The 18,471-nt window shown below is 37.0% G+C and overlaps 3 protein-coding genes across 7 annotated transcripts; 2 read left to right on the top strand and 1 right to left on the bottom strand.

Moving 5' to 3' along the window:
- Positions 1-403: 403 nt before the first annotated feature.
- On the top strand, positions 404-4,761 carry LOC111410699 (probable protein phosphatase 2C 9). The gene is made up of 6 exons (XM_023041171.1): positions 404-712; positions 882-994; positions 1,894-2,133; positions 2,318-2,594; positions 4,050-4,204; positions 4,309-4,761. Exons 2-6 carry the CDS (start codon positions 968-970, stop codon positions 4,447-4,449), a joined length of 840 nt encoding a protein of 279 aa, XP_022896939.1. The 5' UTR covers positions 404-712; positions 882-967; the 3' UTR covers positions 4,450-4,761.
- A 635-nt stretch (positions 4,762-5,396) lies between these two features.
- Positions 5,397-7,858, top strand: LOC111410697 (monoacylglycerol lipase ABHD6-like). 3 transcript variants are annotated; one of them, XM_023041168.1, is made up of 4 exons: positions 5,397-6,243; positions 6,893-6,985; positions 7,092-7,159; positions 7,498-7,858. In XM_023041168.1, exons 1-4 carry the CDS (start codon positions 5,620-5,622, stop codon positions 7,667-7,669), a joined length of 957 nt encoding a protein of 318 aa, XP_022896936.1. In that variant the 5' UTR covers positions 5,397-5,619; the 3' UTR covers positions 7,670-7,858. The 3 variants fall into 3 exon arrangements, with proteins under 3 accessions (XP_022896936.1, XP_022896938.1, XP_022896937.1); XM_023041170.1 differs by having other exon boundaries at positions 7,240-7,858; XM_023041169.1 differs by lacking the exon at positions 5,397-6,243 and adding an exon at positions 6,252-6,815.
- A 559-nt stretch (positions 7,859-8,417) lies between these two features.
- On the bottom strand, positions 8,418-17,282 carry LOC111410696 (metacaspase-1-like). Of its 3 annotated transcripts, XM_023041165.1 has the most exons (8): positions 17,127-17,282; positions 16,938-17,058; positions 13,270-14,408; positions 12,435-12,765; positions 12,140-12,260; positions 11,447-11,641; positions 10,981-11,036; positions 8,418-10,568 (listed from the first exon to the last, which is right to left on the bottom strand). In XM_023041165.1, the coding sequence occupies exons 3-8, from the start codon at positions 13,718-13,720 to the stop codon at positions 10,538-10,540; spliced, it is 1,185 nt and encodes a 394-aa protein (XP_022896933.1). In that variant the 5' UTR covers positions 13,721-14,408; positions 16,938-17,058; positions 17,127-17,282; the 3' UTR covers positions 8,418-10,537. The 3 variants fall into 3 exon arrangements, with proteins under 3 accessions (XP_022896933.1, XP_022896934.1, XP_022896935.1); XM_023041167.1 differs by lacking the exon at positions 8,418-10,568 and having other exon boundaries at positions 10,607-11,036; positions 17,127-17,242; XM_023041166.1 differs by lacking the exons at positions 16,938-17,058; positions 17,127-17,282 and having other exon boundaries at positions 13,270-16,226.
- Between the last annotated feature and the right edge of the window lie 1,189 nt (positions 17,283-18,471).

Below are 18,471 nucleotides of genomic sequence, written 5' to 3'. Positions count from 1 at the left end.
AGAGAGAGAGAGAGAGAGAAAAAAAGGGGGAAAAAAGGAAGGATGGATGGAACAATAGTTCAAAAAGAAAAGGTAGTTTCATTGGGATTAAAAAATTCTCCAGCGCACCAAGGAATAATAAATTGAAGAAGGCACGGAGATAAAACGGATACTGGTGGTAACAGTTAAAACTTAAAAGCAAACTCCATGTTGAAAAGATATATGGGCTGACCCAAAATAGGGCCCCCACACGATGACCAAATCAGAACAAAGTACAGAAAATAAAAAATAAATAAATGAAAATACCTTTTTCTTGTGTCTTGTAAGAAACCTGACACCTTTGAAACAAGAAAGGTCAAGTGATGAACAGGCTGTACTAACATAAAACAAGGAAAGACCACCTCTGACTGGTGGCGTCGTTTACTTTAGTACAAAACAATAAAGAAATAATAAAGACAACATAGTCAACAACGGGAGGCCAAACCCTTCCAAACCCGAATGCCTTTGGTCTCTTGGCACCCATTCTCGCCTGCACCACCGGTTATATTACCCCTTCCGTAACCCCTGTTACTATTTCCGTTTTCTTGTTATTTTCTCCTTTTGAAATCTTTACATATATATTTGTTTGGTTTATACACAACCATATCTGTTTGCATAAGGATTATTTTAGAAGCATAGTCAAATCATATCAGCTCACAGATTTCTTTTTCTTGATTTGGGGAGTGGTGGATCGGTAAGTGGTTTTTTTTATTTTATTGTGGGATTTCCATATGGTGATTTCGGTTATTTTCTTGTTTCTTGAAGAAAAAATGAATCTTGAATACGTTTCTTATTTGGAGTTTTGAATTTTTATGATCAAGAATCTTCCCTCTCTCTCTCTCTCTCTCTCTTTTATGTTACAGGTTGTGGATTTTCAACTTTTAAGAAGTACGAGGTAGATGTTGAATTGGAGGGGAGAGGGAGGTGGCCGGTGGGGCTTCTGAATTATATGGATAATTTATGCTGTTTCCCTCAGGTGAGATTATTGTTAACTGCTGTATTATTGAGAGATTTTGCAGTTCAGCTATATATTCATATTTTAAATATCCTAGGCTTTGACACGAATTTGTGGTTATCGTTATATAGTTTGTGCATTTTTTTTCCAAATTTTTTCAAGGTTTTTGCTGAATTATGAGGTAAGTTCAATTTTGATTTCGGTAGAATTTCCTTGGCATGTCCTTGGGATCCTTAAGTATGCTTATTACATGGGTTATGTCAGTATGAACGAGTGTTTATGATTTATGAGTTCAGATATATGCCTTTGGTAAAGTTACGAAATATTACTACATCGGATAAAAGTGGAGGTACAACCAGCATAGAGAAACCGAGGAGGGAAGAATAGTTTGTTTTCATGCATGAGATTTGATTCTCAATTTGAGAATAAAATTATTGGTGAAGAGAGGCCCTCTTGCTTCAACATTTTGATACTTATCTGGAGCAGTTCAAAAATCAAATAAGAGACTCCACATAGATGAATTCTGTTTTTGACAGAAGCACATAGACTTATAATTGGGTTAAAAATTAACATGATATTAGCGATCAGTTTTCGGTTTTTCTTTTCCTTCTACTTATATCTGCACCACCAGTCCTTGTTCCACAGCTTCGTCCCGTTCAATAATTTCCTGTTTGGAGATTGGCCTATGATTTTCAGATGAAACTCCACAGACTTTTATGTGATTTCAACAATACTTCTTCACTATGATTTTCTGTTTTTATTTTATTCTAATTCCATGCAAGGAACTTGAGTAAGGAAGGAATTAGAATTAGATTTGCTGCTTCAACATGTGAATTTTTTTTTTTTTTGCTTTTGTTATTCTTTATTTCTTCTATAATATTATGGTGGATTCCAAAGTTCGAGTTCTTCTTTTCCTTTAGCTTTCAGGAGGCCGTTCTCCTGGTGGCTCTGGGAAGGGAAGAAGCCAGCGGGGACCTGTCAAATATGGATTCAGTTTAGTAAAAGGAAAAGCAAATCATCCTATGGAGGATTACCATGTTGCTAAATTTCTACACACGAATGGTCACGAGTTGGGACTATTTGCTATTTATGATGGACATCTAGGTGATAGCGTGCCAGCTTACTTACAGAGGCATCTGTTTTCCAATATTTTAAAGGAGGTTGGTTACTCTATGAAAATCACGTTTCTGCAATGTGGTACATTTTGTATAAAAGAAGAGTGATGTTGATAAATTGATATAATTACTCCTGTAACTTTAAAAAATGGTATGTTAAAAATAATTTGTTTTTAAGTGCTATGAAAAAGGCATCTAATAATTCTGTTCCCACCAAATTGAATAACAGGACGACTTTTGGTCCGATCCAAATACTTCTATTGCAAAAGCCTATGAAAGAACCGATCAGGCAATTCTCTCGCATACTCCTGACCTGGGACGAGGTGGATCCACTGCTGTAACTGCAATTCTTGTAAATAGTCAACATCTATGGGTAGCCAATGTTGGAGATTCACGAGCAGTCCTTTCAAAAAAGGGGCAGGCTACACAAATGTCCGTTGACCATGAACCCAACACAGAGCGGGGTAGCATTGAGAACAGGGGCGGATTTGTCTCTAACATGCCAGGTATTGTGATATGTAGATCATTTCATACTAGTCCTTGCAATTATCCACTACTTATCTGTATTAATGATATTGCTTCTAAAAGATGAGGATTAACCACCGAGTTGCCAACGTAAGAACCAATTGCAGAAGTGCGACACCACCCTAAAGATAAAGAGAGTCGTGCAATGATAATTGAATTTAGAAATATTACTCTATCCTGCATGCACTGTTGACTTCACTGACTTGAGAAATATATTCTTTAGACCAAATAATGTGTGGCGTAGTACAATTCTAGGATAGTATCATTGTCTAAAACGAGAATCTCTATAATTCACATGAATTTTATAATGTGATGTTATTTAGCCTATGTTTGGCCTCCATTTTTTTAAAAATTCATTTTTTCAAAACTCATTTTCAATTCACATTCTTCCATAAAATAATTTTCATTAACTTTTCCTGATTTTTTAACCACACATTTTTTGAAAAATCACTACTCAAAAACACATTTCAGCTCTAGCTATCTCATATATATAGCTGAAATAAGCATTTCAGATTATCCAATTATTGCCCCATCCTCCTAACATAAGATTGAACTATGCCTATCTCTCTCAACTTCTCAATGCAGGGTCTTCTTTTATATGAATTTTAATTTGTCATGTCATAAATATTTCTTTTGGTCTAAATATGTGGGGTGGCTTTGTAATTCTGATGGATATAGTTTTTCTTTGGGAACGAGATAAGTCTATGTTGGATCTGAATTATGACTGGTAACTTTCACCAAAATAATGGATGAAAGTTTCACTTTTTCATTGTTTTTTTTGGGTGGTTTTTGAACCTTAGTAGCAGAATGTTGCACTTGGCTAGAGCTACAACATTGCATTTGACATGCACTGTCTAAAAGCTAAAGTCTCGAGAATTTAGTTGAACTGAGGAAGGCGGTGGAAAAGGATAGGTTTTGGACAAGGTCCAAATGGTATATGCAGTGAACCTATTGGCACTTGATTTTTTGGGGGATCTCCATCTGTGTTATATGCTAAAAACTTGTCCATGGTTTTAGGTTAAAGCAATTTCGAAAGACCGCATGCTTGGTGGTGAATATGTAGATTATTTGCATGATTTGTTGATAAAATAGGATATGCATGATCTCTTCATTCTTCTACTAACAAACTTGGTGATATGTTGATAAAATAATTTTTTGATCTTTGTACTTTACGCACAAATTATTCACTTTTCTAGAATTGCTCCTGCAAATGATTAATCTGCATACAGAATTCATTTACTGTAGAAGACACACTTGTGCTAAAACATTCGTTTTGTTTGATTGCGTCCTTGTTCTTCCTGAACTTTTGGACTAGATCAATTTATTGCTGTACTCATTCAACATGAAGTATATTTTGCTTGGTGTCGAATCACATTATTATGGACTGCTTAAGGTATTCAAGTCATAAAAATCTGTTCTGATGCTTCTTATACCAGGAGACGTTGCAAGAGTGGATGGCCAGTTAGCAGTTTCTCGTGCTTTTGGAGACAAAAACTTGAAAACTCACCTGCGATCCGACCCTGATATTACAGACGCTCCAATTGATGGGTATACCGAACTTCTTATCCTTGCTAGCGACGGTTTGTGGAAGGTGCCTACTTGCTTCCCGACCTTTACTTGTCCCATCTCCTCCTTTTCCTTCTGGATTTATAACCAACCCCCATATTGGGTTCGTCTTGGTTGTGGATGCTCCAGGTAATGTCGAATCAAGAGGCCATTGATATTGCGAAGAAGATCAAAGACCCACAGAAGGCAGCCAAACAATTAGCAATGGAAGCATTGAAAAGAGAAAGTAAAGATGATATCTCCTGCATTGTTGTCCGATTCAAGGGGTAAAATGCACAATCTTAATGTTTCATGCAGCTGTTGTATATTAGGCGGTTACCAGAAGACATGATTTGGTAGGTTGCAGAAGTTTGAAATCCCAAAGAATCCAGTACAAAAATCAAATTTATTCTGAAAGGCCGTGAAAATGATCTGTTTCCTTTTCTTATATTTATTCTCTCTTATTTTCCAGTCTTCTTTGTAGAATTTCACTATAATTTTTTCATAATTCATAGCCGGGTTGTATTTGTAATAATCAAAATAGGACAAGCTTTCTTTCTTTCAGCCATATATCAAGAAGATGGCCATTTTGGCTTTGCTTCATTGTTTGTGTACTCTTTAAAGGATACAGATTACTAACCGTTCAGTATTTACCTCTGTTTGATAATTATTATTTCAAAATTTTTTAATTTTCACTCTCATTTTTAATCATACGTTCAAACTATAAAATATTTTGCACGTAGATTCAAAAAAATTTCAATCCTACATTAAATGGGCATCACGATGTTTATATTATATTAATATTATTCTTTTTTAAGTGTGAAAATGATCTGTTTCCTTTTCTTATATTTATTCTCTCTTATTTTCCAGTCTTCTTTGTAGAATTTCACTATAATTTTTTCAAAATTCATAGCCGGGTTGTATTTGTAATAATCAAAATAGGACAAGCTTTCTTTCTTTCAGCCATATATCAAGAAGATGGCCATTTTGGCTTTGCTTCATTGTTTGTGTACTCTTTAAAGGATACAGATCACTAACCGTTCAGTATTTGCCTCTGTTTGATAATTATTATTTCAAAATTTTTTAATTTTCACTCTCATTTTTAATCATTCGTTCAAACTATAAAATATTTTGCACGTAGATTCAAAAAAATTTCAATTTTGTGTACCGTCCTACATTAAATGGGCATCACGATGTTTATATTATATTAATATTATTCTTTTTTAAGGAAAAAAAATTATTTTTGCCGAAAATAAACCTAAAAAAACGCGAGCAAATGTTTTTGGAACAATCTCTCCTCTGGAACCCTATATTCATAGTTGTCCGTCGTTGCGTTGCCTCACACCAATTCCTTCAACATTGTCTTTTCTTAGTTATAAATTTTAAACCAACAAAGTGTGAAAGGATATTTTTATAAAATAGTTTTTATAGAAATTTCTTGATAATCACAGTGGATAAAGAATGGCCAGATGCCTGAGTTTCACAGGATCAGCAGATTGGCTCTACCGGAATTTTTTCTCGTATTCCGGGCTACGGTCGGTGACGACAGATTTAGAGGACGGTACCGTCATGCATTGTTGGGCACCAAAAACTGTGAAGCCAGCAAAACCTAATCTTCTCCTCGTGCATGGCTTCGGAGCCAATGCAATGTGGCAATACGGGGATCTTCTCCGCCACTTCATGCCCCGGTTCAACATATACGTGCCGGATCTTCTCTTCTTCGGCGACTCCACTACAAAGCGGCCGGAGAGGACAGAGGCGTTTCAAGCACAATGTGTTATGAGATTGATGGAGAGGTATGGGGTGCAAAAATTGAGCCTTGTGGGGATAAGTTATGGTGGGTTTGTTGGGTACAGCATGGCGGCGCAGTTTCCGCAGGCGGTGGAGAAGGTGGTGCTTTGCTGTACCGGCGTGTGCCTGGAGGAGAAAGATATGAGAGATGGGCTTTTTCAGGTGGCGGACTTGGATGAAGCCGCCAGCATTTTGATGCCACAAACGCCGGATAAATTAAGGGAATTGATGAAATTTGCTTTTGTGAAGCCTGTTAAAGTCGTGCCTTCTTGCTTCCTTTCTGATTACATCGATGTAAGTTTTTTTTTTTCCCACGGTCGGTGACGACAGATTTAGAGGACGGTACCGTCATGCATTGTTGGGCACCAAAAACTGTGAAGCCAGCAAAACCTAATCTCCTCCTCGTGCATGGCTTCGGAGCCAATGCAATGTGGCAATACGGGGATCTTCTCCGCCACTTCATGCCCCGGTTCAACATATACGTGCCGGATCTTCTCTTCTTCGGCGACTCCACCACAAAGCGGCCGGAGAGAACAGAGGCGTTTCAAGCACAATGTGTTATGAGATTGATGGAGAGGTATGGGGTGCAAAAATTGAGCCTGGTGGGGATAAGTTATGGTGGGTTTGTTGGGTATAGCATGGCGGCGCAGTTTCCGCAGGCGGTAGAGAAGGTGGTGCTTTGCTGTACCGGCGTGTGTCTGGAGGAGAAAGATATGAGAGATGGGCTTTTTCAGGTGGCGGATTTGGATGAAGCCGCCAGCATTTTGATGCCACAAACGCCGGATAAATTAAGGGAATTGATGAAATTTGCTTTTGTGAAGCCTGTTAAAGTCGTGCCTTCTTGCTTCCTTTCTGATTATATCGATGTAACTTTTTCTTTTTTTTTTTTCCTCATTCAATCAATTTTTCCAAGCGTATAACTAATATTCAATTACTTGGGCAGGTTTTCTGTACAGATCATATAAAACAGAAGAAGGAACTAATCCAAGCAATACTGAAAGATAGACAAATTTCTAATATTCCAAAAATAAGACAGGTTATCTATATTCACATATATAAATTTTACGAGTCTTTCGACTAGTAAGAAATAGATAAAATTCTGTTATAAATTGTTCATGTTCAAATTTTGTTTCTTGAAACAGTCTACATTGATCATCTGGGGAGAGCAGGACAGAATATTTCCAGTAGAATTGGGACATAGACTCCAAACGTAAGAATATAAGTTCCCTATTTTCATAATGTGAAAATGTCTTGTTGGTACATTATACATGACATGACAATACACAACAGACTTTTTGATGACATGGTCGAGAGAGTACGATACATCGGCGTAAAAGATTGAGTTGGATCTGTGAGGATCAAGTGGATGTGACCCCAGACCGCCTATCGCTGCTTGACCATGAATGGCTGTTTTCTTTGAGTCGTATTAGTGCAGAAAAATCCTTGTTCCTCTTCTTCGAATCCAAACTTTTTCAAATCTTTATACCAAACGTGCACATCATGTGTTATTTTCATTTCTTGTTTTTACCTATGAGCTAAAATTTGCAGGCATATAGGGGAGAAGACTCGGTTAGTAGTGATAAAAAATGCGGGACATGCTGTTAACATTGAAAAGCCAAAGGAATTCTCCAGAGAATTAAAATCTTTTCTCCAGAGCTCGTCCGTTTCTTACTCATCTCAACCTCAACAACCCAAGTATCGCCTCTTTAGTGTCACCTAACTATATTGAGACTTTCTACGTAGAAAGGGACCAATTTTTTTTTTTTTTTATCACATTTATTGTTTATTAATGATTCTTTTTCTATATCTTTTTGTTTTTTGAAATTTGACGTTTCATTATTATTTGTGTATATAGTTTTCAATAAAAGGTTCTAACTTTTTTATGATGTAATTATTTCGAAAATCTCAATCCGGATGTGTAACTATATTGCTTATACGTCTATTCAGAACTGATCTCCTGCCCATAGATATGTTGCCCACCAATGATGTGGCAACACCTGGTGTTTTAAACCCCTTGCCACATCACCAGTGGGTAACATATCTCCTCCCCATTATGGGTAGGAGATTAGTCATGTAAGTTCATTTTATCACTAATAAAACTGTTGAATAATATCTACAAACGTAAAAGCCAGCTTGAAACATTGTTAGATGGAAGAAAAGAAAATTAGTTTCAAAAAGTATGTGGGTGTAAAGCATTTATCAGACGGAAACTGTCATTGATGATCTTGTCTTTTCGATCGAAAAATGAAAGGAATGGGTCACGGTTTCTTCCCTTTTGAGTGCCCAAGTTTCCGTGGCAGCCTCGTCCAGTTGAGGTTGATAAGCAATATTTGAGTCATTCACAATATACAATTTTGTGTATGAAGGCCCATTAAATACGCTGGTCTCTGTCTCATTCACAGGTCATACAAACTAATGAAACAATTGTCCTGTCCACCACTCATTTCCTACTCAAACAACATTTCAACTGTCCAAATAATCTGCTTACCAAGAAAATTTATTTATGGGTCAAGCGAACAGACTAATACAGTTCAAATTAAAAAAAAAATAGTTGACAAGGCCAGCATGAGCAATTTCTTTGTTAGCCGGTTTGCCTCTGGTGTAACACACTAGCCTCTTTCCTCGTATACTTGCATTGATTCTTATTCCATGAAGAGCCATTTCTTTCTATATAATGTCATATCTTTCAGAACATATCAATCGCCACTTCATATTAAAAGACTCACAAAAAAGATAAGTTAAAAACAAGGGCCTATAATGGAGAGTTCACCGACCGCCATAGCTCATTTCAATCTCAGGAATTTATTTACTTCTCTGTTTTTCTATGCAGATAATCCCCTTGTATTCTTAACAGAAAAATATAGACTTCTTGAACTTCTACGTTGTTTTCTTCTCAACTTTTCTTTTCTTTCATCGACTTTTGATCTATTATTCCCTGGTTTGAATTCTTCTGTTGAATCCTACAATTACTCTTTGAAGACTAACAGAGCTGACAGTCATGAACTGCCTCTCTCCGGTGGGGTGTCTGCTGCGGAACAGTTAGAAGAGAAGATCATGAAGCAATTGAAAAAGAGGAGAAATAAGAAGCGTCTACGAAAATGAGCGTAACTTTCAGCTCGGGTGTCAAATTTCCTTGAGCGAGTACAATCTGAAAGCATTTTTCGATTCTGTACATGTGATATCTTAAGGATGGGCTAAGCAGGTTGGGAAGCTGGTGGCTGAAGTTTTGTGGTTGGCTCAGAAGATGGCAGCTTGTATTGCTTCAGAAGAAGCGGTTTGTAAATGTGCTTCAGCTTCTAACTTAGTTGGCTTGGCTTGCTGTTTCGGCTGAGCCACGGCTTCAAGGCTTCTTAGTCAAGTACTACTTGGCACATAACAATTTTCCTAATTCCTTGTTAGTTAAGTTGAAGATAGGCATATATTATTACGGACAATTATTTAGATTTGGTCCAAAATATAGGGAAAAAACAAATGCTAAATCTAGAAAAAATAGCTCGAGTCCCGACTTCAATGACATGACTTGTTATCACGTCCAATACTAAGAAAAGAAGTATGAAATTATGTTCATTGTATTGTTCCGTGGCGCAATTTCTTGTTTGATTAACCAGTAGACGAAGAAATTGATGATCATTGCATCAATTTTCACTTTTTGCCTCACTTGTATTGATAACAAAAGTTTTTCTTAATTCCTAGCTGTATTTATAGCATTCTTGATCAAGCAGTCGAAAGATATGAGGAAAAATATAGATGAAAAAAACATAATAGAGCAACAAAGGCAAACTAAAATGAAACTGCTCATTTCATGGCTGCTGTTGCTATTCTGTGCAAGCAATGGCACAGATGCACGGGTCCTCAGCATTAATATATGGAAACTTTATAGCATTGCTTGAAGAAATATGATTAGCTAATAATGAGATTCTTTCTTATACTGGATTTATGGTGGTGTATCTTGATTGACTAGTTAATTATCTTGCATTCATTGCCTGTACATCGCCACCACATTATTATATAGAGAATCAGGTATATATAATGCTAGTCGGAACCAGGTTGTATTGTCTTAGGAAATCTCTGTAAAATGGGTGACGAGGTAGGCAAAGGCTGGCATCAAGGAAGAGTTGTTTGTTGCAATGAAGCCCTCGGGAGGGTTGTCAACCATCTGGGAACTGGTGGTACAGAGAAGTTCGATGTGGTTGGTCATATGAAAATTCTCCCTAAATATCAATTGTTGTTCATTCACCTGCCTTCACAGGGTCGAAGCCTAAACTCTGACTCTCTCTCTTCAACCGCCTCTTTTCTCATCTCTTCCTCCTGGGACTCATCTTCTTCCTCTTCGAATGAAGCTGGAACATTAGACTCCCTCAAAGTTTCGTCCGCCTGCTCATCCACAAACTCATCAAATTCATCTATGGGCTTATCTACTTGTCCCATCTTCTGTGTCCCCTGCCCACTAGGCCTAGCAACATCTTGCCCCCTCATTACGAACCCCATGAAAGCAGGTTTGTGCTGAAGTACCCTCTCTAGGTCCTAAGAGCTAATCCTAGCCTAGAGCGATAAACAATAGTCTTAGGGTGAATCTTCATGCAAGTAACTACAACTGTCGATGATGAGGCCTCCGAAGCCTGTATTTTATATCATTCAAAAGAAAATAAAGAACATATAATATAATCCGTAAATTATTTTTTTATCAGTATTTACTAAGATAATAAAAACACAATAAAATTGTCATGAAATATGCACTTCACTCAAGAGTACATGCATGCTTAACTAGTCTGCCAGAACATAAGGACGTGAGGTTACAAATGGAAGAGAGGAAAATTATGTATGACTTGAGCTTGAGAATGGAAAAGGAAAAATTATGTAACTGGGACGTTTCTTCTGCCTGGAGGTATAGGCAAAGAACTAAAATAGTTGATGATGTTTCATTGCTAGGCTTCAGAAATTCGATTTCTTGAATTAACTACAATCTCATGTTTTCTCCATTCTAATTTTGATAACAAAGTTCAACTTCCTAAACTGAAAATACAGTCTTACAGAGTGAACGGTGTTGAGTAAATATCAAATTTCTGAGATGATGATAGTTGAGGCTCCTGAAAACACACCAAGAAATCAAAAGATTACAATTGACATCAACCATGTCAAGATGATGATAAAGGTAAACAAATTTTTACCGTAATTCTCTGACTAAACTTCATTCTGTTTTCAAGTTTATGAACGTTAACGTAAATTAATTACTGAAGAAATTTAAGGTGTTGTATTCTTACATTTTTTGACAAGTGAGGAAGTATTTTTCTTACACTTTGCTTCAATAGTGAGGAATTCATCGTATCAGTTATGATTTTCCTATTTGGTTTCTACTCTATAGGTGCTTAGAAATAACGAAGAATTCAGAAACATTATTTGCTAGAAACCTAAATTCCCTTTTATATTTTGAAAGTTGGATACGCCTGTGCTGCATTCAAAATCCATCATTCAGAATTTGCATAAACAGAATGCTTACCTGTGATGACTTTGAGAAGAGTAACTTTTTGGCAAGGGATGCAATGGAACCATTTAGGAGTTGTCTTTTTTTGGCGTCGTGAATTGTCTTGCTCATGACATTTAGTAATCGACCATATGATAATCCAGGCTCGTTTTGTACAGCTTGGATAAAGCTATATGTCATTGCACCAGTTGCAGTGTCACCAGATAGAGCCTGTACATGTAATAAGAACTGCAGATGTAAGTAGATTTATGAACAAAACCATTCTCTTCTATTCTGTTGAGTTAAATATATACATGCAAACTATCTGTCACAGGGAAAATTTTCTATTACTGCTGGAGTGCTACTGTCCTATGTGTGGTTGCATGAATGGCCAATATCACTCATTCAAATCCCTATGCAGCTGGAAATGCACCTAAAAGTAGATTGGTACTAGTACAAAAAACAAATTCAAAAGTATATTTTTCCTCTCATCAATTATGTCCTACTCTTTAACTTATTTGGTGCTATTTCTTCAATTATTGAGTTTCATGTATTAACTTTTATTGCTAGACATTTGTGTCAAGGTTGCGCCTATATTAACATTCATGCTTCCAAGTGCTCATGATATTAAAAATGAGAAAACATTATGGCTGTGTCCGTAGCTTTTAGAAAGATAAAATGTAATTTATTGCATATTGAACAGGAAGAAAGGGAAGAATAGTTACAGACTGTAGTATCTACTGAAACTTGATGATCATCACATGCACTTATGGAGACAGCTAGCCCGCCGTTTGTACCTTTGTAAATAGGTGACTGGATACCATGATCTTTCCAATGATAGTACCCTTCCCTGGAGGACATAGTGAACATTTTGATATTAATGAGAGATCTGACTTTCAGATCATAGATTGGCAATTTATTTTCTATAACCATAATAATTTTAGTAACCCTTGCTCTAGAAATGAAGATAGACTTCTTGAAGTGGGCAGTTTGTGTAGGTCAAACCAAGGAGGACAACACTGACCTATTCATTCGGCATACAAATGGCAGATCAAGAATTGTGCCACTGTGGCATGCATCAATGATAGCATGAAGTTTGGTTCCTTGGGGCAGTGGTCTCACAATGGTGGCATTAATATCATCATCTGATATTTTTCCCGCCGTCTGGTGATCTACAGGCCACAACATCTCATCGTACCCGTCTACCTCATCCATGTTGAAGTCAAGTCGTTGCGAGCCATGGCCTGAGTAGTGAAATACCAACGAGTCCCCTGATTGGCATCCTTGAACAAGCCAATGCAAGGCCATTCGGATATTATGCTTTGTTGGGATCAGGCAAGGGTCAGACTCTTCTTCTGCATGTTGATTTGTATCCATCAGAATAACAAGTGAGACTTCTCTTTTTTTCTTTCTTCCAAGTCATAAATATTATTTTTTAAGTTACCTGAAGTTGGCCAAAACAAGTTATCTCAGGTTATTTCTTATCGTTTTAATTTACCATTTTATATTTAGATATGCAAGAGGAAAAGGGGCATGAAAGATTGAACTTAACATTGGTTATAAATTACAGTCCAATTTATAGCCTCTTCTGAGAACTAGTTTCCATCAGAGCAGCTATTTTATTATGTCAGCTCTCTATTGCAGGCTTTTGCAGTGTCCAATCTATTTCCTTAAAGAGTTTCATCTACATGTGTGTCCAAAGGAGATCTCGTTAAGTTTAAGACGGACAAACATTTGCATGTTTCGTAGAAATTGCTTGACGGATGTGAGCTAACATTAAGCTGAGTGGATATAGCTGAACTGTTCGTAGCGACAATGAGTTGAGAGAGTGAAAAAAGATATTTTAATAATACTCATACCAGTGAGGACAAGTATGGAGTCACTTGGAAAACCCAGATGCTGAATCAGAAAATATCTCATACATTTTACATCATTGACAGTTCCCTTTAGCCTGTATTTCTGTCCATAGTAGCTTACTCCACATAACACTGCTCGCTTCCTTCCGTGTGCTGAAAATGGCAAGGAAGGTGCAACTGATTGTGAATAATGAGAATTACCTGATGCCCATGAATACGGATAGCCATTCCCTGAAAATACGCTTGTATTTGTGTTGCTGGATACTGTATAGAGCAAATCCTTCATCCTGCTAGCTGTTTGGCGTATTGAGTCATGAACTTGCCGTAGAGGATTGTTAGGTTGAACCCGGATTACAGTTAGACATGTTGGACATTGAAATGTATATGTGTTGGGGGGAACCATTAGTTGCGCACCGCAACGACTGCATCTCATTCTCTTGCCTGTCATTTCCATTTCTGCACTCCCTTGGGGTCAATACAATATAGATGTTGAAATTACTGATATAAATCAGAAGTTAACTGAGTAGAAGTTGTCCTTAGAATATTAGCTTTATTCCACTTAAGAGAAAAGGGCTGGGAATTAGATTCTTTGCTTTTGCCTGAGTTGATAAATGCCCCACCACTTTGCTTGACTTTAATTTGGTTGAGACTTGTACAGTTTCAATTTTTTCAGGATATTTAGCATCAAGCATCAGAAAGTGTGGCTCACATTTGAGGCGAATTACATGTGTGGGATGCAAGTCCACATGTGAGAGAACGAGTGAGTGAGAAATAGAATTTCGGGTACATTAGAATACTTCTAGAAGATGAAGCTCATCAGTTCAAAACTAGGGGAGTGCTTATTAAGAGGGGAATCAGTCTGTCACTTTGTCCGGTCCTACCGTCATAAAGATTGGAGGAGGTACCTTCTCATTTACGATAAATAAGCCTCCCTAGAAGGAAGAGGCAAGAAATGATTTGGCCATGTTGAAGCAAAATGGCAATATTTTCTGTCAGAACAATTCTCTGTTGCAGGACATCTTTCAAGACCAATGGGAGGAAAGTAGTGTGAAATGGCTTCACACGGGAGGATGCTACTATGAAGAATGAGCATATGTTATCACGTGACAATAATGTGTCATCTGCTATTCCACCTAAAGCATCTGTGAAGTACAACATATTTTTATTTAGGGATCTGATTGTTCTAAAGAATCAAAAATGGATTTCAGAATTGCAAATCCTATATCGTAGATAAAACAATATCCCTTTTATATAGGGATCTGATCCTTGTATATACTGTTCACTGGGGTATTACGTGCTTGGTCAAGTTCCACTGATTGTTCTTTCTTACGCTCATCAGCAAACTAATTCAAAAACTAACTTCAACTGTTAACCTTTCTCTGCCATTGGAAGCGGCGTTATGCATTTTTTGTTCATTTTCAAAATGTTATGGATGGTATATCAATTATAGTCACAATAAAATGTGTTCCTTGGGTGCAGTGTTCAACTTTGAAATCGTTCTGTTACCCTGTCAAGGTCTAGGTTCCCTGTGTGTTTCCTGGTATTCAAGGACACGAAAATATTTATAATACAACACATTATATAAAGCACGAGACGAGAAAGAGATAAGATCCTTTAGCTTATGCAAACATTATGGACTTTGTTGAAATATATTGGTAATAGCAATACCAATTACAATTATCACACAGAAACTAGGATTATTATTTCGTATCTGACTTTTAAGCTTTATAGTACATAGCTTGCCAACGTTGAATGGAGGTATTTAACAAGGGTGCATAGACGGTTCTTATTATTAGTGTTCATAGATCAGCCATGGAAATTGATGGCCTATATACTTCATAAAGTGAAGGCTTTGATTGAATGTTAAACATTTGAGAAGTAGATGGTTCATGTTCCTACGGAACACCAAGAAAATAACTTATGACCCAAATTACCTTTGACGGGATAGCTTTAGTGGACTTCAAGGAAAAGAAAGATTTATAGTTTGTATTACAGATAAACAAACTATGGATATTACATACTTATATCACACAGTCTCTTGAAAATATTAAGCAGCCAAATGATAAGCAAAATTGAACTCCCTTATCTAGTTTAATGCATTAATTTTTAGTCTCTTATGTGCAATGGGTTTTCTCTTCAAACACGAGATGTGAGTACTAGACAATTAGGATCACTGCGCTTCCTCTTGGGTTCTCTGTTGGACTCTGTAATTTATGCATGTATATACCTTTGATTGGTTTTGTTCTTGTATTAACAATGTAATTGCTACCTAAATTAGATATTGACGTTCATCCGGATTCATGGACAGAACAACAGTAGTTTGTAGGACAAAAACCTATTCTTCCTTCTTGCTTGGATGTAAGGTTCAGGTTTCTGAAAACTAGAGTAAAGGCCACACCTTTGCTCAAAAATGTGAGAGGTTAGGATTGCAAAGATGATCTGGAAAATGAAACTTTTTTTGCATTATCCTTGAAGTAGGATTGTAATAACATGTCTAGGAAGTGGAGACACACTCGCCTCCAAGTTTTCTTTTTTTTTTTTCAAGTAATATAGGAATATGTAGTTGGCATCTCTATGTTCCTTCTTTTCACATTACAATAGCTCACTATGCATTATTTCATTTCTTTTCTGACTCCGAAGAAAGCAATATGAAAACATGGAAAGCTAGTGCATGAGAAGAATTTATTGACCCGATAACGATATTGTGCCTATTTTCATTTGTTTCTTAATCCACACCTGCTTCAACCCCCTTTGACTGTATAGATATTTATTATTCAATCCTCATTGATAATCTGAGGAAATTCTGATGTCATGGATTTACATCATAGAAGCAATCCATCAAACTTCAACAGTCATGATACAGAGGTGCGGACAGAGTTTAGCCAACAGTTAGGGAGAGAAAATTCATCACTTGTGTTCAACCAAATCTTGATCTGAAATCTTAAGTTACTAAACAAAATTTTTCTAGATTAAATAAAGTGCCAAACCAAATCATGACATGTACACTCACCTGTGATACTCGTCTAAGTTTCATCTACAAAAATTCATAGATGAAGTAAGTTTTCCTTTTTCCCTTTTTTCGTGCTCTTCTGGTGTTCTTGGATAAATTAATCTAATAGTTTTAATTTGAATTCTATGATAACTAATAAATGTATTAAGAAACTAGACGGGAATATGTTCCAGATTTATGATTTGTATAGTAAATTACAAGTTTATGCTAGTGAAGGTAGTTGTTTTTCTTTAAAATTACCAAGAAAGGAACAGTCATCCTAAAGAGCTCATAACTAATATTTTGCTCAGCCGGACTAGGCCATCCACGAAAAGGTAATGGAAGACACAATGAATATAAATTTTTGAATCCGCCAGTATATCAGCTAACACATCCTTGAACAATATTACAGTATCCTGCTCTTGAACTATAAAGTTGCGGTTTGGTTATTTTAAAGGTTGACAAGATATTTAAAATACTTCACCTGTCTTTATAGGAAGTAAGGTGAAGATTTAGATGAATAATCTTCGTACTGCATCAGGATATGCAGAAGCAGTTGACAGTTTCACCATATCACAACCCACTCAGCTACCGAGGTTTTGATATAAAGCTGCTTGATTTAATTAAGATTTAAGAATATTCCCAGAAAATCTAGGAGGAAAAGAGGTTCTTGACCACTAACCGTGGGATCAGCGGAATTTCTATGATCATCACAGGCACTAATAGATATGGCATTTCCCCCAAGGGTACCTTTATATGCAGCATGTGGTATGCGGTGATCTCCCCACTTAAAATATCCTTCCCTGAAATGACGGGTTAGGTCGATGATGTTGAGATAATTTTTTCATAATATGTATGTTTAAATTCTAACCTGTTTATCCTGCACATAAATGGGAGATCTAAGGGGTTTCACTGAAGGACGTGTCAGCAATGGCATGAAGTGTAGCTCCATGGGGTAGTGGCCTCACAATGGTGGTATTGATCTCGTTGTCCAGTAGCCTTCCTTCAGTCTTGTAGTCAACAGGTAACAATGATTCATCTTCATCATCTCCATCTATTTCATCCCCATTACAATTTCTTACTCTTGAGCCATGGCCCCAGTAGAAAAACGCTTAGGAGTCTCCTGACCTGCAACTTTGAATAAGCCAGGGGAGGGATGTTTGGATATTGTACTTAGTTGGAATCCTGTAGGGGTCTCCCTCTTCTTCTGCAGTACTATGTCAGAATGAAATATGAGATACTGGAATTCAGAATTGTTGTTTATCTTCTTCGCTTAAGGTGGACTGTAGATAATATTACTTTTAAATTCTTGAATGAGAAACAATATATTAAACTCCATAAATGGAGAAGAACAAGATACAATGGAACCGGAATAAGTTCCATAAAAGAAACACTCCATGATAGGAGGAAAATGAAATACACTACATGAAAGGAGGAGAAGAAACCTCCATGAAAGGAGGGATTGGAAAATGCAATCCAATGATTTACAATGAATACACCATGCTGTATTTATAGAGAAAAGAACTAACCAACTAACAAACTAGTAACTAACATTACAGCTGAAATCTGGAAGAAGCTGGAAGCTACTGGAATCTGTTGGAATCTGCTGGTGTTTGGTGCAGGCATATTCTAACAATTACTAGTTTTGAGCTGTATAGGCATTATAGAAAGACTATTTTTGGTAGGACAGAGAGAGAGAGAGAGAGCTGGTGATTCCTGCAAGAAAATCGATGGAAGAATTGGGAATGCCCAACCTCTTAACCAGAAGATTTTTCGTCAATAACACGTCATTGATGCTACCCTCGACAGTCTTTGGATGTCCCTTGTAGATAACGGCATAACACCTGTCCATGCGCAGGAGGAGGGACCAGCTGCTGTGGTACTGCTGCTGTGGTATTTGAAGTATTGTATTAGCACCACACATTGGACAGTATATGGTTCGTGCCTCAAGAGACCCCAGCAATGAGCAATGTCTCCCCACCGTGCCTGCATATATCTTTCCTAAGTTTCCTTGATTCCATATCCCTTGTTTTTGCCTGATTACTGGGAATTGAAATGCAACAGGAAGCTTGATACAACGTAATGTGATCACTAGGTAGATTTCTTTTATAGGCCAACTTCGGCAACTTTTTGTTGCTTCATCCATGCCTCAAGGTAGATAACCAAATTCAGGTGTCCATTTCATTTTCATGTTGTAGACCAGATAATTCCTTTGC

The sequence above is a fragment of the Olea europaea genome, chromosome 15 (genome assembly GCF_002742605.1).
Source record: "Olea europaea var. sylvestris chromosome 15, O_europaea_v1, whole genome shotgun sequence".
NCBI lineage: Eukaryota > Viridiplantae > Streptophyta > Magnoliopsida > Lamiales > Oleaceae > Olea > Olea europaea.
The sequence above is the reverse complement of the archived record's forward strand: the minus strand, read 5'-3'. Positions and strand labels throughout refer to the sequence as shown.